Source organism: Cyprinodon variegatus, unplaced genomic scaffold (genome assembly GCF_000732505.1).
Source record: "Cyprinodon variegatus isolate N-32 unplaced genomic scaffold, C_variegatus-1.0 Scaffold56, whole genome shotgun sequence".
NCBI lineage: Eukaryota > Metazoa > Chordata > Actinopteri > Cyprinodontiformes > Cyprinodontidae > Cyprinodon > Cyprinodon variegatus.
Genome location: NW_015150509.1, coordinates 779,863 through 800,779, shown reverse-complemented (window position 1 = coordinate 800,779; position 20,917 = coordinate 779,863). Strand labels below are relative to the sequence as shown.

Here is a 20,917-nt window from a genome sequence, read left to right as displayed (position 1 = left end):
ATCATTGATTACAGACAGTATGTCTATATGTTGTATGTACTATATTGGGCCAAGTATGTCTGAATATAAAATCTTACTTAAAAAGTAAATCTGTTGGAAGGATTTTGTAAAAGGGTGCAAACATACCAATGTGTTATTTGCTTAAGATATAGCTGTGTTTACTTATTGCATGTTTAAAGATCATATTCTTATAATTCTTCAATTCAACTAAAATATATATATATATATATATATTTTAGTTGAATTGATTGTTTGAAATGTTGGCAGAAAAAAAAAAGAACACATTTTCAAATATCGTTATTTAACCTGTGGTTAACGACTCAGACCATATGAGGATTGGTATCCTGCTGCAAAGCCAGTATTACACTCTTCAACAGCCTCATTTGACAGAAACATTTATTATATAAAAGTAAAGAGAAAACGGCTTACATCAGATCCCTGGTTTCTGTGCTAGTTTATGCCGTTTCATGTGCATAGATGTGCGTTCAGTACTGATTCAGCTCACGGTTGGTTGACAGGAACAGATGTTATGGATGTTTAGATACTAGTATTTGTGAGGCACATGCTGGACGTTGCAAACAGACCAATTTATGCCTATCGTAGTCTCCTCTGACATGCAGTAGTTGATGCATCATTGGTCTTCACGCAATGTGCGTGTAAATCGTTGTGCATGAGAGAAGGTGAGGAAAACAAATAGCAATGCGACAGGCAACAAACGTTTAACCCGCCTATAATCTCGGAAGAAAGGACATACCTCTGTGATTGTGTCTGCAGCTACTGTGCATACTAAAGGTACTCTGACCTTGGGCTTGTGCCATATGTTCATTCAGATTTACCAGCAGAATGCAAACACAGATGGCTCCTCTGAAATCCAAATGTGTACACAAATATTAAATGAGGAAAAAAAAGCAGAAACAGCAGCTGTGTGAAGACTATGTGAAATTTGATCTCCCAATTGCTACTGTTTATGGCATTCAGTTTGAATGCTGGATTATTTAGTAGCTAAGGGTGTGTGTATTCTCATGCTATGAGAATTTCAGATTTTCCTCCTTAAAGTCTGTCTCTATACAATATCTTCAGCTTTTACAATAGATTTCTTGAATTCTCTTTGACTTACATGCTTAAGTCCTTCTGCACCTGGTTGCAGGTGCAGTTAATTTCCTATATTAACGGTTGTGTTAAAGTCTGAAGCTTGAAATGTTACTTTTCAGCATCAAGCATTTGAATTAATGAAAGTTCACATTTGAATATTTAATAGGGGGAAAAAATAAAAAATAAGGGGAAATATAGAAAAAATACTGTAAAATAATCAAAGTAGCCCATACTTGATCAAGGGTCATTTTGCATGAATTACTTCATTAATGGCATAGAGGAGATCACCATGTGACACTGCTCAGGTGTTCATTCATCCAGATTGCTTTGATGGCAACCTCCAGCTTGTACACATCGTTGGCTCTGGGGTCTTTCTTCTTCCTCATGATGATAGCTTCTAGTCTCATAGGTCATGCCAAATTGCTGGCTATAAGAATGCTGATTGGCCAGGAAGTAAAACCAAGGTCATTAAAATCTGTATCAAATTTTTGGCAGTGTCTCCATAAAGCTTGTCAGCAAAGGAAAGCACTTAGTGCTCTAACATTTCCTGTTAGACGGTTACACTTTGGAAAATAAGTTGACAAACAATAGTGCTTACCATCCATCTATCCATTTTCGTGGCGAGGTCAGTGCCTATCTCCGGCTCTCTATAAGCGAGAGGTTGGGTACACCCTGGACAGGTTGGAAGCCTTTTCCAGGGCAACACAGAGACACACAAAAATACACAACCATGTTAAAACACACTCACACCTAAGGACAATTTAGGAAAGCCAATTAACCTAACATTCATGTTTTTGGACTGTGGGAGGAGGCCGGAGTACCCGGAGAGAACCCACGCATTCACGGAGAGAACATACAAACTCCATGCAGAAAGATTTTTGAAACTTGATTTCATAACGTTGGACAATCAGCATTACTGTAGTCCTTTTTTCATATAAGGACACATCCAACAACGTCTCTTTTTAGGAAGGAGTGTGACAGGTGTAGACCACATCCTACATACAGGATGCTACCTACAGTGTTAGGTGGCTCTTCAAGCAGATAAATAATGGCAAGACTGCTTGTGTAATTTCACTGGAATCCGTTTCAAGACAGGTTTATAGATGTTTGGAATCTTCCATGTTTCTTCAGTCTTTGTTAAAAGAGAAAATCCAACACTAAGCAGGGCTGGGGGCTTGCAGCTGACTAAAATAAGAATGAACAAGACTCATACCAAACAACAGACTCCAATGACCAAGGTGAGTGAAGGATGGGTCATTCATTTGTATGTGACCTGAATTGTGACTAAGAGGATGCACCTCCTCATGCTTACAAACATTAGTGCTCCATCTAAAGGTTGCTCTTGTGCAGGTTGCCAAAACTGAGAACTTGACAAGGGTTCAGTGTTTTCAGAAAACAAAAGATCGGATTTCCTATGACCTATAAATTTAAGCCTGTGCTGTGATTGCCTTTACCACGATAACTGAGAATACAAATGATATATACAACAACAATCACATTTTCTGTGTTTTATTTTTAATGTGACTTATTCACCTTTTCACAAATGAATCAACATATTTTGGTATATATATATATATATATATATATATATATATATATATATATATATATATATATTCCCATATTGTCTTTCCTTTTACTCTACTCTTTTAAATGCTTTTAATTAAACATTTTTAAATCATAATATCAGTACACAAGAAGCAGAGAACCACTTACAAAAGCAAATTTACCATTACCTTCTGATGTTACACACAGTCTTTGCTCTATTTGAGGGTCCTTCCATGTACTAGCCGACTGAAAATGGAGATGTGGACACTGCAGGGTCGAGGGCGGAGGGATGAGGTGGCATTTAACCAACAGTTACCACCATATAAAGCCTTTATCTCACCTAAATGGCTCCGACTCCCAAAGCCAGACTGTGATAAGCACAGCCCATTTATCTGTAATGACGTAGAAACAAGAAGCAGCAGAACTAACTTGAGAGGGAAACTCTCACACAGTGGGAATGTCTGGAAAAGGTGCTTGGGCTTCTCCTTCTTTGAAGATTTATTTGTTTATTGTGTGTGTGTGAGTGTATATATCAAGTGTATATATAACTTTTTGCTTCCTGTCAGTAGATCTTTCAGTTGAGTCACATCTTAAATAAAAGTTTGTTATGGACCTTGTTAAACTTTCCTGGTGTAATCTTAAATCACAGTCAAAGAAAAAGCCTCCCACACTTGTACAACGTAAAAGCAATATGCACTAAACAAAAATATGACTTTTTTGAAACTGGTATTGTATTACTTACTAATATAACCATGAAGTAAATTCCCAAAGAGAGACAGATGGTAAACCTGTTTCTTTAAGGCATATGGTTATGAATTTTCTGCATCATTTTGAGCATCATACATATCAGGAGACTATTTTTTTAAAGGGTTTCATTTTGATAACTAATGATTTACCTCTCTATAACCTACTTATATAACTGTAAGGATTTTTTTTTACTTATATGACTCTTATCTATATATGGATGATTATCTCCCAGCAGGATGTTGCTAGAAGTTATTTTTGCTTGATCAGTTATCCCAATCTGTCACATATAAAATCAATTAAATGGCACATAAAAGTTGAGTAGACCTTTAACATGATTGGTTGGTTTGGTTACCAGTACAAAAAGAAAGTTTATGAGAACAAAATGAACATGAATTAAAAGAGGTTACATATGGACAAAGAGACAGTCAGAAATAACATTTGGTTTTTATATTTTTTTCATTAAAGGATATTAAATTTCATGCTTAACTCCATTTTTATTTATCAAGGTTCTGTTTTTAATTGAGCATACTGAATCTCGTGACTTCGGAGTAAATACCAAGCCATCAAGTCTGCAATCCCCCATCTGCTTTATGATTTCTTTATAGTAGACTTTTAAATAGAATTGGGAAGTTATGCTGATGAAGATTCTCAGTCATCCAGGTCATAGTCATTCCGTAAAAAAAAAAAAAATATCCACTGGACTTGGTTACGAAGATTTGAAGCCGTTTCGCCTACTCTCCAGGAAGCTTTCTCAATTCAAATGTCTGGATCATTTGAATTGAGAAAGCTTCCTGGAGAGGTGGGGAAACGTCTTCAAATCTTGGAAACCAAGTCCAGTGGATAATTTTTGTTAATTTTTACAGAATTGGGCAAGTTACTTTTTTTAAATTAATTGTTAAAGCAAGTATTCAAGATTTCATGCGAGGGGGTATTTTAGAGCCTCATACAAAACAAGTTAAACTACAACTGCATAAACAATGTAGGGTTGAAATGAACCGGACCCTGTAAGATGCTGTCTTATGTTGGTAACTTATAACAGATAAAGTTTCAAACAGTGACGGTAATGGATTATTAGGCAGAATTTTTCAAGCAGAATGTTTGATTGCCTTTTTGTTCCAAAAGCTGGAAATATATTTTTCAACATATTTTTCCTTTGAGAGTTTTTACCAACTCACAGTTTTTTTCTTTTACAATTATTATAAAATTCTAACTTACATTTTTAATTCATCTTAATGTTTTATCCATAGCTTTTTGATGTTTCGGGTGTTTCTCCATCTCTCTGATCCTTTGTTTTATTTGGTCTTTGCTGAAGCCCTTTAAAACCATAATATTTCTGGGAGCACAATTTTTCAAGCACAATTACATCAATCTTCAACCCTTCTGTGTCTTTCAGGTTTACGTGGTGTCCTGACTGCAGCGCTGGACTTATTTTAAAAGAGCTTGACGGATGAACCCACAGAATCTAACTGAGAATGCTCCGTGCCCCCTTACTTCACCATGTCTCTATAGAAACCTATTTAACTGCCCCCCTTCCACCATTCCTCCTTTTGCCTTTGTTGTTCCCCTATAACCTCCTGGGTCTTTGATCCTCCCTCTGTCCCAGCCGCAGTCCCTGTGATCTGAGTCCAATAGTTTTATTTTGGAAATGTTCATTTTTCCAATCAATGCTGCCAGCCACCACGGCTACGGTGGGAAGCGTCTGGATACTTCTCAGCCGACCTCCAAACCCTGTCTGATGTGGCTCTTGGGACTAGTGCTGCACCTGACTCTCTCTTCCTCTCAGCGTATCGACCTGAAACATCCAATAGTTTCAACTGGGTATGGAAAGGTCCGTGGAATCAGAAAAGAGCTAAACAATGAGATCTTAGGCCCGGTGGAACAGTTCTTAGGCGTGCCATATGCCACTGCACCCATCGGCGAGCGGCGCTTCCAACCCCCTGAAGCCCCGGGCTCCTGGCAGGAGATACGCAACACCACCCAGTTTGCACCGGTGTGCCCCCAGAATGTGCATGGGGTTTTACCAGAGATCATGCTGCCGGTTTGGTTCACGGACAACCTGGATGCAGCAGCGACCTATGTTCAGAACCAGAGCGAGGACTGCCTTTACCTCAACATTTATGTGCCCACTGAAGATGGTGAGTTTTTAATTTAAAGTTAAATCTCTCCGAACAGGACTGAGGAGGGTTGAACTAGGCAAATCTGCCTGCTGAGAAAATAATCACCAAATAATGATAACCATAATGAGTTACAGCTCGACATATTAGCTCCACCCCTATTAATTAAAACTGTGAAATACCCTTCTTTTTTTATAATGTTCATATAGTCTTTTGCATAATTTTATAAATGAAGGAAGGGGTATTCTGTCATTGAAAGGAGTTTTATAGAATCTCTTATCTGCTAAACTCTTTGACTTACAGCGCAAATTGTAGAAATTTTGTATGTCTAAGTTTTCCCACTGAATTATTTGAGAGAGCAACCATTTACAGTATTGTCACTTTTTGAAAGTAATACAATGGATGGATTGGTTCCAAATAAGTTTTAGAAATAGTAGGCTAAAAATAGTTGCCATCTGCAAAGTGGAAACTTGTCTAAGCTTTTTTATCTTAAAGGGCTAGTTTATTAAATATCAAAATGTTTTTTAATCTTAATTAATTTAAATAATTTTTAATTAATTTAATTTTCCCTTAATACAGATTAGTTGGTTAATTGCAGCTGAAGCTAAATGCTAGTCCAACAGCAGAAAAGACCACAAGAGATGTCTGCCATCTTAAACCAACTCCAGAAACACCAAAGTGGTTTATAACACTCTTGTAAACATTTTAAACATTGTCATATTCAAATTATTTGGTTATTTACCCAATCGAAATAGCACATCTGAACTATCCTTTTAAATATGACCCAAATAGCATTCATAAGCCTGAAACAATTACGATACTCCTATTTAAATTTATTATACATTAATTAAAAATATTCTGAAAGTTCTTAATTGTACACTTCTTACTTCACAAGCAGTTTCGGTGCAGTCAGCAATGAATCCACTCATGTAAATATAGATAAATGTCACTTAAAGTATGTTTTCCAATAATATATTCCATTGAAATATTGTGGAGTATTTTTTAAAATATGATGAAATACTAGTTTACTTTTTTATGTGGTGTAGATATTCAGTTAGTTTATTGATTTTATAGTATTCAAATTTTAAATACATACAGAATACATTAAAGTAAATTGGGTTGTTTTCAAGGATTTACACAGAAGCCTATTATTGTTTACCTAGGAAATGAGGGTGGAAGACTGCACACTACTCACAAGCTTCTAGTGTGTGAATACATATAGGATATGGAAGATGATTCAAGATGGTGGCTCATACAAAAACATACATGAAAATAAAAAATCCAACTAATCTGCATTTATATGTACGCTATTAACTGCTCATAATGTATTAACAAGTCCACTATTTAGTAAAGACTTTTTAACTTTCCCCTCCAGCTCCGAGCTTAGGGTGTTTAATTTTGCTTTCATAGAGGACAGAGTCCCATTCTTATGGGGAGTCAATCTAAAAATCTCAAACTGTGGTCCTGTCAAAAATCATTGCCCTGCTTGGCAAACAATGTCAATCATCTTCCTATGCTGTCCAAAAGTTCTCTGGATTTTGGCTCCATTTGTCTATCACATTTTTGAACCTTGTCAGCAGCATGAACCTCCAGAATGGGCTCTCACATTAAGAATGTTAAAGACTTCATCTTTTTTAAGCTGAGTACTTAACATCTTTCTTTCAATAATTAGAACTCTTGTTTTTAACCTTTAATCTACCAGGAAGCCCATTTAGAATGACAACTCTTTTTTTAAAGCCACACCATTTTAAAACTGAATGGTTTATCATCCAAATACAAAGAAACGAGAAAGTCAGAATTCTTTTTTAAACCTGTGCTAAAACATAGCGCAGTTGCAGGTATGAATGTATAACTAAGTTTTATAAAGTTACCGTTTCATAAAGTAAAAATTCAGTCCACTTGGTTAAAATCCCTAAAATGTGATAACAGCAGTTTGAAACGCTTCAAAATGAGTATGACCGACAGAATAAACATGTAAAAACCTTAATTCAATTTCACAGGTGTTTAATGTGCCATAAAATTTCAGTAGAAGCTGAAGCAATTAGACTATTTTGCACTTTTTCTGTTGTAAATCGCTAAACTGTGATACTATTATATTTTTTTCAAACTCATCAATCTGGGGGAATATGATGCAGGTTTACCTATATTTAAAAAATCAACATTCTAACCTATAACCTATAAGATGATCAAAGTTACAACACCTCCACATTTTTATAGGTATGTGTTTTCTCTATTTATTTATCTTATTGAGAGCATTTGAGTAAGTAAACAGGAAGAAGAAAGGATGAAAGTGTATATTACAAATCATAATGATGATTTTAGGCAGCATCTGTGATAAATATTAAATAAGCATGTGATTAATGGGCTCACCTGGGAGTTGCCCAGCAGTGATCAAGAAAGCACATGTTTATGCATTTCTGCTGCTGGAAATAAAGAGAAACGTGTGGAGCAGTGTGGAGTTATGTGTAGCGTTTTTCCTATTCAGCTTAACATCTGAAGAAGCATTTGAAAGAACAATCAGCCTTCTCCACTGAGCTTTTTCATTTGTAATCACATCACAACCAATATATTGCATGCCTTTAAAGGTGTTTTAGTGACGGGCCAAAACAAAGTAGTAATTGAGATACAAAGTTTTGTTTTTTTATTGGGTTTAGGAAATATAGATCATAAAAATATGTCACTGGTATTTCTTACCTTAATGTTCAAACTCAATTCAATTCAGTTTATTTATATAGTGTCAATTCACAATACATGTCATGTTAAGGCACTTTACAATTCAAGCAGATCATACAGTCAGATTGGTTCAAAGTTTGAGTTGATTGCATCGACTAATTGACTTGAATTCCAATCCCTCACACCAAGCAAGCTTGTAGCGAGAGTGGAGAGGAACTTTTAACAGGAAGAAACCTCCAGCAGAACCGGGCTCAGTGTGAGCGTTGAATGGGGTTCAAGGAGACAAAAGCAGACGTACAGAATAAATAAAAAAAAATTATTTATTTATATTTACCATTTATTTATAAAAATTAATAAAATACTCTGCACCAAATTGTTTTCAGAGAGCAGAAAATGTGTCAATTTAGTCCACTTCTCTGTAACATGACCTTAGTATACAGTAAATGCAGATGCATGGTGAAAACCACAGAGATTTATTAAATACATAAGCGAACAAACATTGTTGAGATTATAAGACACAGCTGACAGGTTCAGGATTAAGGTTTTGAGAAGTTTAAAAGAAGGTTTGGATGTAAAGCTAAATCTTAAGCATTAAACATCAAACAGAGAGTCAACAGGCTCATGGTTACTCTAAAAATAAGAAATCCTATTAGCAGTTTCACACAAAGAAGGTAAGGGAAATAGAAAACATGTGCAGGAAGGAGCATTGGCCAGATTAAACGTTTTTTAAATAATGCATACTCATACTTTTATATACATTTCTCAACTTGTACTGTACAATGCCTAAACTCTAATCTCAATATCAACTAACAGGAAGATCTTGGAGGATGATGTGGGTGTAAAAATAGACAGTATATTATTCTAGACCTGAGTAAATGAGGTTTAAATGTCCCAAAAACAATTCCACCAGGGCTGTAACTAACAACTAATTTGCTATTTGAATAATCTGTTTATTCTTTTTTTCAAATAATTGATTAATAATTAGATAGCAAAAGGTTTCTTAAAGAAATATTTACACCAAATTTAAACCAAGTGAAGCTAAAACTGTTCCCTTTGATGACCTCTGGATAGAGCATATTGATAGACAAAACATTTTTTCATCCTGAATACAAAATGTTTTTCTAAAATATAGATATAACAACTGCTTTAAGAGGTTGACTTTAGGTCCGCTAAAGGCACGTTTTAGACTGAATTCTTACTATCAATTAGTCGATTGCAAAATTAGTTGTTTCAGTTATCGATTAATAGCAATCAATCCAACACATTTTTCAGCCCTAAATTCCAGGTAAATAAAAACAACAAACCAAGAGATGTTTACATGTAAAACCTCAACATCTAAGTAATATCTGAAGCCAGTTTAATGTCCACAAAACAAGCAATTGGAAAAGTTACATGTTTTGAGTCAAATAAATCAAAACATGTAGTGCAATGCAAATTGGTTTAGTATCAGTGGATTCAACTTGTTGTTGGCTTTCATCAGCTAAGCATTTTTTGTGCTACCTCAGTGTTTTGTGGAAACCAGGTCCACTAAAACAAAGACTTGGTCAAAAGGTGTATTTTGGCTATCAGCATGCTATTTTTAATGTTTGAGCTGTAATCAGGACAGAACAAGACGGAACAAGTGTTTGTCCATCTTTGAGCTAGTCAATGCTTGTGGAACAGTATGCAGTACATGGTACCATCACTACTAAATTTTACTTCCTTAGCAAACTGGAATTTCTTTTTTTTTTTTTTTTTTTTTTTAGCCTGCAGCGTGTATCTGGACTTTATTCAGCAGAAATAATGTGTGTTCTCTGTTTGTTTTTCTCAATTTCCAAAATAACTTCCTAATGTTAATGTTATGAAAACAGCTGCAATAAAAAAAATAAAGCTTGAAAACAATGTTTCAGTATCATGGAGCAAAATGAACAAGGAAATCCGTTTTTAAGAGGGATTAAAATGGAGAACCGAATAAAGCACTATGAGTGAAATCAATGGGAAGTGTGATACAGAAGTAGGACTCATCCCATAAAGTGCTGTTGGAATAAAGCCCTATTCGTACAAGATAAGCATTATCTGGGGACCCCGTGTGATAAATAAATCACCCCTCTACGTCTACGTTTTATGTGGTGCATTCGCACCGAAGCGTTAGATTTTGCTGAAATTTACGGACATCTCCTGGAGATTATGTTAACTTGCTGCATATTGATTTATACCACGCAGTGCAAGGCATGATTTGATCCACCATTTACATCTGACACTGCAACCTTTTCTCTTGGAAGGCCGAACATGGGATCATTTTTTATGTCTTTCTTGCTTTTATGTTTAGTACTTTTTTTTTATTTTGAGAAGTTACATTTTGCTTTGGTGGTGGATAAGTTAAATTATGCATTGCTTTGTTGTTTTTTTATTTTGTTTTTTTGTTTACAACAGTACGAAGGAAATTGTCCTTGACTTTTAAAGAAACGGTTGAAAAAGCTGAAGCAGAAAACAATTAATATTGCTCAAACTTCAAGCAGAGGTCAGAAATGTTTGGAAGTTCTGGTCTTAATTGTGTTGTAAACAAAAATTTATACTGTTAAAAAGAAATTCCATCAATTTACTTTAGCATGTTAACTTAGCTGTTTTTTCAACATTGCTATGCAAAGCTTTATCAACTCATGACTTTATATTTTCGCTGCGTGATGACATACTGGGCTCATGGAGGTGGCATAGGAGAGACTGTAGAGAGGTCCATCTTTTTCTTAAGAAAATATCCTTGCATTGCTTGTATCTAATGATATGCTTTACACAGATATGATTTGCTAATATAATTGTGCGTTTGTAACAACCAAATTTTTTGGTGCCTCCCTTTGTACTTGGTGTGATGCGCATAGGTAGGCCCCTGGCACTTGTGAAATCTGGCGAAGATGACATGGTTTTGTTGAGGCCAGGCCTAATACTGAGAAGAAATAAATTGTATTGAAAGAAACCAAGATAAGCTTATTGAAAACTTAATAAATATCACTTCTTAATGTTTTTAAAGATTTTTTTTATTCTTATTTTTTAAATGATGTTTATTATTTAGAAATTAACACCATGTGGCTTGAAGATAACATCTTTGTCGTCGTCACACTTTGCATTCAGACAACATATAACTGTTTTTGTCTTCATTTTAATTACATTAGTGGATTGATATATAGGTCTGTATAGAAAAATAATCCAAATGGCTTTCATGTATGTGTTTAGCATTAAGAGAAGTACCGGCATTTTTTTTTTTAAACTTAAACCAAGGGCGAGATGGAAGGAGTTATTACAGATTTATACTGAGAAAAGAATTTTGGCTTAGGACTTGAGACTGCAGCAAAACCAGTCATTGTGAATGTATACTTTCATTTTTAGATTTTATTTAAATAAAACAACTTCGTAAACAATGTGTAATTTTCTCTTTGGACCACAAAGCATCAAATCAAACATTACAATTTAAGTGCATAAATGTAAAGGTCACGTCCTTGATGAGCAAAAAGATAAAAACAATATAAACATGGTTCCAAATTCCTAAATAGCAATGCACAAGGGAGAGGGAGACAAAAATTGACTTCCTTTAATCATATTAGAAAGTAAAATTAATGAGCAGTTCTGGCTGTGCAGTGTGTAAACCGTGCGCTGCATGTCACATACCCAAGGACAAGATGATGGTGTTTAGTCTCCAGGCTTATTCCTTTGGGAAAAGGTTTGCAAATGAGTGAAACGGATTTTACATGTAGCCCTGTCTGCTTGTCAGATTCTGTCACTTATTGTCAGAGGTCACTGCTTACACAAGGTGGATGCTGTCTCAAAGGACATGTTTTACCTTGTGTGTGAGAAAAATAGAAAAGCAAAATCTATAACTGAAATAAAATAGATGTTCTTTATAGTCACATGTCCGGAAGATTTTTAGAGTTGTCAGAGTTCGACTGGTGTTGACCAGCTTTAAACTACAGTCTTCAAAAGCTTTGCTTGATAATCATGGAGACAAAACAATGATGTTTGCTATGCAACCAAGACTGTCCAGATCTCTATGTATTAACAATGCAAATGTCTGCCAATGAGAACAGCTCTTACTGGTCAATCTACTTTCCTACCATGTCGCTGTGTGCTGGTTTGATCTATATTACAAAATCTACTCCTTTATGTATTCTGTCAATTCTGTACGTCTTACGAGGGTCAAAGAAAAAGGAAACATTATGCTATGGATTTCTTAAGTCCAGTTTCAAAAAGCTCCAATATACCAGGATTTGCTCTACTTGCCCAGATGTGTTTTTGTTTTTCAATTTTGAAAAAAGTAAAAACATTCCAAATCTGTTCTGTTTTTAAAGTAATTTGGAGTTGTGAAAGGCTCTTGAAAGGCCCTGAATTAGGCTAAACATCTCGTGTATGCTCAGTGATGTTTTAGGCTGTATTTTATAGTAACCTGAAATGGATGGAGAGGTCATTGAAGTGAGCAGCAAAACACACTCAAAACAGTCAATCATGAGAGTATCAACCAACCTGAGATCAGTAGCAGTGCAGAATCTTAGATCAAAGCCTCCCAACGGACAAACAACTGAAGTGGTGATATTGAGGCACTGACATTTTTGACTCTATGGCATGGCCTGCAATCTAGCTCCAGTAGGATGGTTGGCCTCTTTTCAAAACAGCAGGTAATACAGCAGGTGACAGTTGTCAGTGAGTGTCGCAGTGACATCCAGGTATCCACTGCCTTAAAAAGGAGATATCAAGTTCACCTGAAAAGTAGGGTTAGGCCCTAGTCTTGAATCCAGCTCTGTGATCATCCAAAGACTTCTGGTTTAAAGATATGGTCCAGAAAATATGAGATTGACTGAAGTTTACCACAAATAAATATTATATAAATCATTACACATAAGGCCCACAACAACTCAAACTTCAGCAACTGACAAACAGAAGTAAATCCACTGTCTCCTCCTACTGTCTAAGAACCTGTACTGACTACCTGGCCCCTATCTTTATTCAGATCTTAAATCTCTGAAGTTGTGTGAGGTTTCCTCATGCTTCAAAAGTCCAATTGTCCTCTCCAAGGAACGCAGCATCATTGGAGAAGATAAAATCTTTCGAGCGATAGGTGTCAAAGGTTGCTTACTGGGCGAACGGGTCAGCAGATGATGCAGTCCATGTCGGAATACACATAAATCAAGGCCTACTTGTTATGGATTCCCAGCTTCCCGACAGACCAACACCAGGTGAGACTTGGCCTGTCTTCTGGACAATGTGTCTGACACAATTTTAATGAACCTCCTCACCACCTCCATGTCTATCGTTATTCCTCCCCCTCATGCACATATAAAAACGTACCTATACATACACATGAATAAAAAACATTAAGAGAGCAACGTAGGATCATATTCTTCTACAGTAGAACAATCAGCCTCCTCCATGGGTGTGTTCTCTCTCCACTCCTGTCTGTTCATTAATAATTGCAACTCAGTTGATGTAAGTGAGAAATGACTTAAGTTCACAGATAAAACCACAACTACTGCTCTAATCCAGGATAATAAGAAGTATACGGTACATACAGACAGGTGGATCTGATGGTCCACTGGTGTGGTACAGTAAGAACCAACCGGAGGTTTGCCTCCTTAAGACAGTAAAGACTTTGACAAACTCCTGAAGAATGATCCCCACATTGCCTTCCCTCGTGGTTTTCAAAACAGTGTTTTGACGACCTGGACTGGTCTTTGCACAGACACTGTTCAGAAAAAGGGCAGAAGACAGCAGAGACTATACTTCCTTCTACACTGCCATTACAATATCTTACTTGTTTGCCCATCTCTTTGTGAGTTGACTCCCCCAACAAACAGGTCAGGTCAATACTATAATGAACTTAGGTCTGTGGAGAGGACCATTATGGGTGACCTTTCTTTATTCCAAAACTTATGAAGATTTTGGGTCAGGTAAAGGGCAGCTAAAATCTCTGCAGACCCTACACATCCGGGATATCCTTCCTTATCATTTTACCTTTATTCCCCAGGCTGCCTTTCTGGTAAACACTTCATAGAGTGCTCAGATAAATACTATGAATATTTGTACTAATTAAACCATGTGTTAATCATTTTTTTGAAATAATTTGTTTATGCATATTTACAAATCATTTATAGTATTTATTATCTCTGATATGTGTTTTCAAAATATCTTCAATAAAAGAAAGTTTAAAAAAAACTTGATCAGTGAATCTGTTGACACCAAAATAAGCGACAAAAATAAATATATTTGGCAATAGAATATGTACTCAAAAAGTTTACTAAATTCAGCAGGCCTTTATTTCTTGATTTTATCTGAAGTTTATAACAAAATTAAATTATATAAATGTTAAAAATCTTTTCTTGGCTCTCATAGCATTATGAACTAGAGAAGTGTGATGTACTACTCAGTTTTTTTATTTTTATGTAGAAATTTCAACATGCCTATTATTATTTTCGGCTAATCTTTTGGTGCCTCACAAAAGTTAGTTTCTTTTGCAGCTTTTTTAAAGTTAGCAATTTGGAACACTCTTTCTTGGATAGGGTTAGGGTCAGTTGATTTTACTGAGAGAAGTTAGATTTTCACTAGCGGTGATGTCAGAACATGGCAGACCACATTTATCCATGCCATCTGCATGGTATTTTGTGACCTACCCATTCTGGTTTGAGTTGGGCATAGTTTGTCTTTTTTTTTTTTTTTCAGAGAGAAATGCTCTCTGATCATGTTTTTAACCTACTCTTTAGATAAAAAGAAATCCAAAGCCTCCTTTTCTTTCCACATCTGTTCGCCCCTCCTGTTCTGTCCTTGCTGAAAACGATTCCTGCCTCTTCTCCTTTCCACTCTCCTCGCTCCTCCATCTTTATGCGGATGGCAGTGGAAGTAGTCCCTGTTCTGAATGCAGATGAGCTCAGTGCCCTTCCCCAACCAGGCCAACACAAAGCCAACTTGACTAGAATGGAACTCAAACAAATTCTTTGCACATTGTAAATAACACAAATATTCGCGAGTTCCCCCTTTCCTTTCATCTCTCTTCCACCTTCCCTCATGGGTGGATGGGTTGTTAGGAGAGAGATGTGTCTTACCACTTTCCTATTTCCTCAAGACACTCCCCAGGCAAAGGCCTGAGATCCTTCATTTTTATTACCACTAGAGCAGCCATTTACCGTGCACTTTATTAAAAACCATATTTCAGGGAACATGACTGCAGGAGGAGGGTGCAAGAATGGAGGTGCGTGCACCAGTAGAGATGAAGAGCAAAGAAAATCACGCCGAATGTGCAGTACATTGCTCTTAATGTTTTTTATTCGTGTGGATGTATAGATATGTTTTTATATGTGCATGAGGGGAGGAATAAGGAGGGAAGTGGAGGTGGTGAGGAGGTTCATTAAAGTTGTGTCTGACACATTGTCAAGAAGACAGGCCAACTACAGATTTGACATACTGCAGCTTCATCCCATTTACTGGTCAGAGGAAATGGAGAGGGACGGAAGACAGCTTGCGTTCTGGCCACAAGCTCAGTGAAGCGAAAAGCAGTGCTGTTGACTGAGAGATGGAGCTGTGTTAGGTCAAACAGCTAAGTCCTGGGACAGCCCGTGCTAAATGTCCCACCACAGGCCACTGACTTTTACTGAATGGTCATCTATTACATGCTGTGGAAGTCAGAGAAAACTATCTGTTCTGAGACTTATGAAAAATATCCTTTTTTACTATAAATGGTCTTTGTTCCTGTGTGTGAATGATTGTTTGTCTCTGTGTTGCCCTGCGATGGACTGGCGACCTGTCCAGGGTGTACCCCGCCTCTCGCCAGTAGACATTTGGAGATAGGCACTAGCTCCCCTCGCGACCCCACTTGGGATTAAGCGTGTCAGAAAATGGATGGATGGATGGGTTACATTCAGTGGTCATGTAAACACTACCCATCCCAAGAATCAGCGATGTACTGACTTGAGAATATATGTCCACACCTTTTTCAAAAATGATTACAATCTATTAGATATTGAGGGGATCCTTCTTGTAAACCCTATAGATTTTCCAGGCTAAGAAGGCAATCCCATTTTTCTTACCATCAGTAAAAGTAAGTCAAACACAGAAGTATTTTTCCCTAAATGGTTTAAAAGAGGAGGTTTTAATGTTTTCATAGCAAAATTAATGAAATTGTTTTTTTTTGTTTTTTTTAGAAAGGCTAGTGGTTTACATACAGAAGATGCCATTTAAAGGTATATCAAAGATGGCACACTCTTTTAGAAAAATGCATCAGGACACAGTTTGGACTCAGGAGAGGGTGTTGTTGAAAACTTGAGTTGTAACTTTTCAGCAACCTGTTACATGTCAGGTAATTCAATATCCATGCAGTAGAATAAAAGTAGTTGCTTTTAAAATGTTGCTTCTTGTTATTGCTTCTCCCAACATATATGATGATAAACTGTACAACTTACTGTCACATGTAGAAGGAGTCCTGCAATGGAAATCAGCAGATTCACATTGATCAGGTGAAAAACACATTTGGCACAGCTTTGGCACATTTGGCTAAGTTGTGCCAAAGCAACAGCTTGGTCTGGCACAGTGTCAGACTAAAACTATTGTAGATTAAATATGCTTCAACTGATTCCATGCAAATTGACTGCAGTTATAAAAAAAAAGGTGTTGATTACAATATCCCTCCTACTGTAGGTTCTCAAAAAGGACTTTCATTTGGTGTTTCTCAGTGTTGATTCAGAAAAAGAAAATGAAGACAAGTCAAAAGTAAAAAAATGTCTTGGTTTAAGCACAATAAATCAGATATATTGACAGTAGTTAAAATGCTTCCACTGGGAAAATTGTTGATGTCTTACCTCTACAAGGGTACAAAATGTTTGCATTAAGATCTAATAGTTGTGGAGCTGTTCTTGATTTATTTCAGTTGTGCATTTTTGATTGGAAATTGCACCTGACACCATTTGAGCTTACCATGTTTTTAGATTTTTGAAAGAGACCATTGAACCAGTAGAGAGATAATTCATACATGGAGAGGAGACACTCAACCAGCACCAGGCTAGTACTTTATCAAGCTTCTTTGTATGTTTTTATATCTGTGATGTACTGTAATATATTATTTAATGCTGGACACATTTTGGAAGTTAGAAATCATCTGCATAACAACCAACAAAATATCCCTAGTTTAGCTTTACTGGAAGAACGTGAGATTTTGTAGTTTACAGTCATTTAATGGTTTTATAGAACATCTTTGACCTTTATGTGAAAGCTGTCAAGTTTCTGTCTGAGGTGAGAACTTGTTACCCTAGAAACCAAGTTTAATAGAGGTGGGGATTTGCTTTCCACAGGAGAGCAAAGTAATTTCAACACATCATTGCGCTCAGCCTGAATGATTAGAGATTGTGGTCATTTCATAAATTTTTGTAAGTCCAAAGTCATATTGAAAGGGGTTATATACAACTTTGAAAATCTCAGTGGCAACAAACCACAAGAGAGGGAAAAAAGGAAAAACATTTTCAACCCTTCCACGCAAATCCTAAAATAAATGTAGATTTTAACACCAACAAGTTAATGGGAATACGGAGAAATTGGGTTACAATTTCCTTAAATGCTTTAAGGAATGCTTTAACTGTAATTCACATACCTGTATTTAATTCACAGGCAGACAGAACTGGTCCATTTAGTATATACTTAACCTTCTCCTGCTAATTAGTTATTGTGGTAATGTCAGATTAGAAAAAACAAAAGACATGTACATTACATTACAAGACATGATAGAAACAGTTAATTATTACAGGCGCAACAGGTAACTTTGCAAAAATGTTTACATATTACTTTAGCTGTCACAATGCCCCAACAGTACCATAAAACACATCATCTGTGAAGAAATCCAACTCATTTGCCTCCTCCTAGTGGTCCTACCGTCTTTAGCAGAAATACAGAGCCCCTGTCAAAACAAAACAAAAAAGAAAAACAACAAAACAATCAGAGCTAGGTGGTATGAATGTCTTAACAATGTCAATAAAGCCTGTGTAGAAATTATTAGTAAAAACTGCCTATTTACTGCTCACCAAGCACAAGAGAGGATGCAGTCGATCCCCTGCATCAGCATCTGAAATATCAATGTGTTCTTGTTTTGCCACTAACAGGAAATTGGTTGTAACGTTATGGAATAGACGTCTAGCTAAGGCGACTTTGTACCAGCATATGTCAAAAATATGTATTAAAATTTGAATGTTTTTTTAACCAAACTGTGCCACTACAACCTGTCTCACCTCACACTGCCTCAAGAGCAAACGTGTCCTTTGGTTTATTATGTTTTCTATCAGCAGTAGAACACCAAACATCTCACCACTTGCATTTGCCTTCTTTACATGATGTTGTAATTGACTGTTTACAACAGAGATGCACTGATCGATGCACCTGGATCGGATATCGGCTCCAATCTAGACTAATTAGCTGGATCGGATATTAGTGATTTAATATGTCAAAAATCAGATATCCAATCCAGTGCACTTTTTAGTGAAGTATTTTTCTTTCCTTTTGCTGCTTATTTTTGAGTAAATATTAGAAAGTACTTTTATATCTGTGTTGATACCTTTTTTAACAATGTTTCTGTCAATGCTAAAGTCCTCACTTACATGGCAAGATGTATGGCTCATTCAATATTTGTATCGGATCAGTATCAGATATCGACCGATATGCTCAGCCCAGGTATTGGCATCAGATTAGATTTTTTTTTTTTAAACAAATGGATCTGTGCATCTCTGATTTACAATTTCTTCTATCTCAGTAATAAACTGGACATCCACTACTAGAAATTCAGCAGCCTCTCTGATCCTTGATTTGTTCAGCTGCTATTACCATGGCACCAAACACCATTTCTTTACTTCAGTGTAAGGAATTCAAATCTACAAGACTACAAGAGGGTTTATCAAAATTATTAACGATGTATTCTTCAGAAGTTGTTCTCCATGCAAAATATTTTGACACTTATAACTGCCTAGCCCAATTTGGAGCGCAATAGTGACGTAAAGCATTGCTGATTTTAGAGTAGGTTATCAAATAAAAAAATAAAAAAATTGAATAGCAGTGGCTTATGTCTAATAGCTACACATTTTCTATTCTAAATAAACACTATTATTTACTCTACATTTTATTTTCCCATGATTCTGCCCTTTCTAAACTTTGTGGTTCTGTTTGTGCTTTGGTTTTTCAGTTACACTTTGATGTACCGGTATGTCATTCTGTGTTTTCTAAGTCAGTTTAAGTTCCATTTAGTGTCATCTAAGTTATTGCCTAGTTATATTTAAGCACTGTCTATAAAACAAACACACCACTGTGTTCAAATGTGAGTATTTGACCCCAAGCTATGGTCAATTTCTTGACTGCCTTTAATTTAGGGGGGAAAATCGTTTTATGGCCCTGTCACACCTTGACGATTTAGCCAGCGTATGCCTGACATCCCAGAATATTCTAAAATGCTGGCATACGCTGAACTTTCTATGGATTTTTTCAATATCGGGCATACAGTATTCATAATGAGTCCAGAATGTATGGGTCCTCAGCAATATTCACTAATCCTGACATATTTCCCTTATTATTCTAAACCTGTTTCCTGATAAATTCCCCCATTTTTGTGTTGTTTTTAACTTATAGGGATATAAACCTTTATTTAAGGGATTCCCAATCACATTAATTGTTTCACTTTTAATATTGTTTGAGTAGCTGAATTTTAACATGCCAACTTTTTTCTAAACAGGGAGAGGGGAAAACCACCACTATCACAACAAATAAAAATAACTGGCATGTATTTTTGTTTTTGGATTTAGATAGCTCAAGTGAACACTGGGGATTTTCAATTAGTTCAATATAATCTTTTTCCTTTGGGGTTGTATAAACCAAAAAGAAAACAACTCTTTTCTTTTGCATAATTTTGATTACAAACAGAAAACACAAAAAACGGGTACTTGGATTTTACAAGAGGAACACACACTTTGAATGGCAAATCAAACAGTAAAGCAAAGGTTTCTAAAATGTAATGCAGGGAAAAAATGGGCTCGAGTTTGCACCATGCAAACACTAATTATATTTATCTTATAGAAAACAGACATATGAGACAATGCAAAAAATAAAGTTTGTGAAGTAACATTACCATGCTATGTTATGTATGTTTTGGTGGACAGGTGTATGCATGAACTTCTCATAAGTTGCGCCATAGTTTCCTTAGCTACGTAATCCATGCCCCAATGTATTCCCCATAGTTTATGCACTGCTTGCACTCTACCCTTTAGCTGTTTATCCACTGTAATCGGACGTTCTTCTTACTAGTCTGCGCAATCATGTCAGGCTCTGCTGTGGGGGAGGAGTTATGAAGTGACGGCTGTAGCATACAGTAGCAAAAATCAATTGGGAGGGACTTGTAAGGGTTCCATTTCCATTTTTTTCAGGCAAAGACCACTGTTATTGCAAGGAGCCCTACAGCTTTAAAGGAATGTATTAGTATTTTAAGTTTTTCAAAGGCTCTGCTGATATGGGTACTTGGCTTCTAACCTGCAACATAACACCTTTCTTCTCAGCTAGTGCATTTAACAAGAAATTTTACAACCATACATCCATCCAACCACAGGTCTTGTCCTGCTTACAGTAGGGCTATTGCCAATCTCTTGCAGTGTATGGGCAAAAGGCAAGGTAAACCATGGACATGCCGCCAGTCTGGTGCAATCCTATCTAAAAACATAGTAATTTATTTTGATGGTTGTTTCACTTTGTGGAGGAGGGTAGGATCATATGGA

The 20,917-nt window shown here is 36.3% G+C and overlaps 1 protein-coding gene across 3 annotated transcripts in view; it reads left to right on the top strand.

Annotated features, from left to right (window-relative positions):
• LOC107082579 (neuroligin-2-like) overlaps positions 1 to 20,917 on the top strand; it is a 114,126-nt gene that overhangs the window by 30,314 nt on the left and 62,895 nt on the right. For all 3 annotated transcript variants that reach the window (XM_015371341.1, XM_015371339.1, XM_015371340.1), the window contains exon 2: positions 4,781 to 5,522. In XM_015371341.1, the coding sequence (XP_015226827.1) occupies positions 5,033 to 5,522 (490 nt within the window). In that variant the 5' untranslated portion in view covers positions 4,781 to 5,032. The remainder of the gene's footprint in view (positions 1 to 4,780; positions 5,523 to 20,917) is intronic.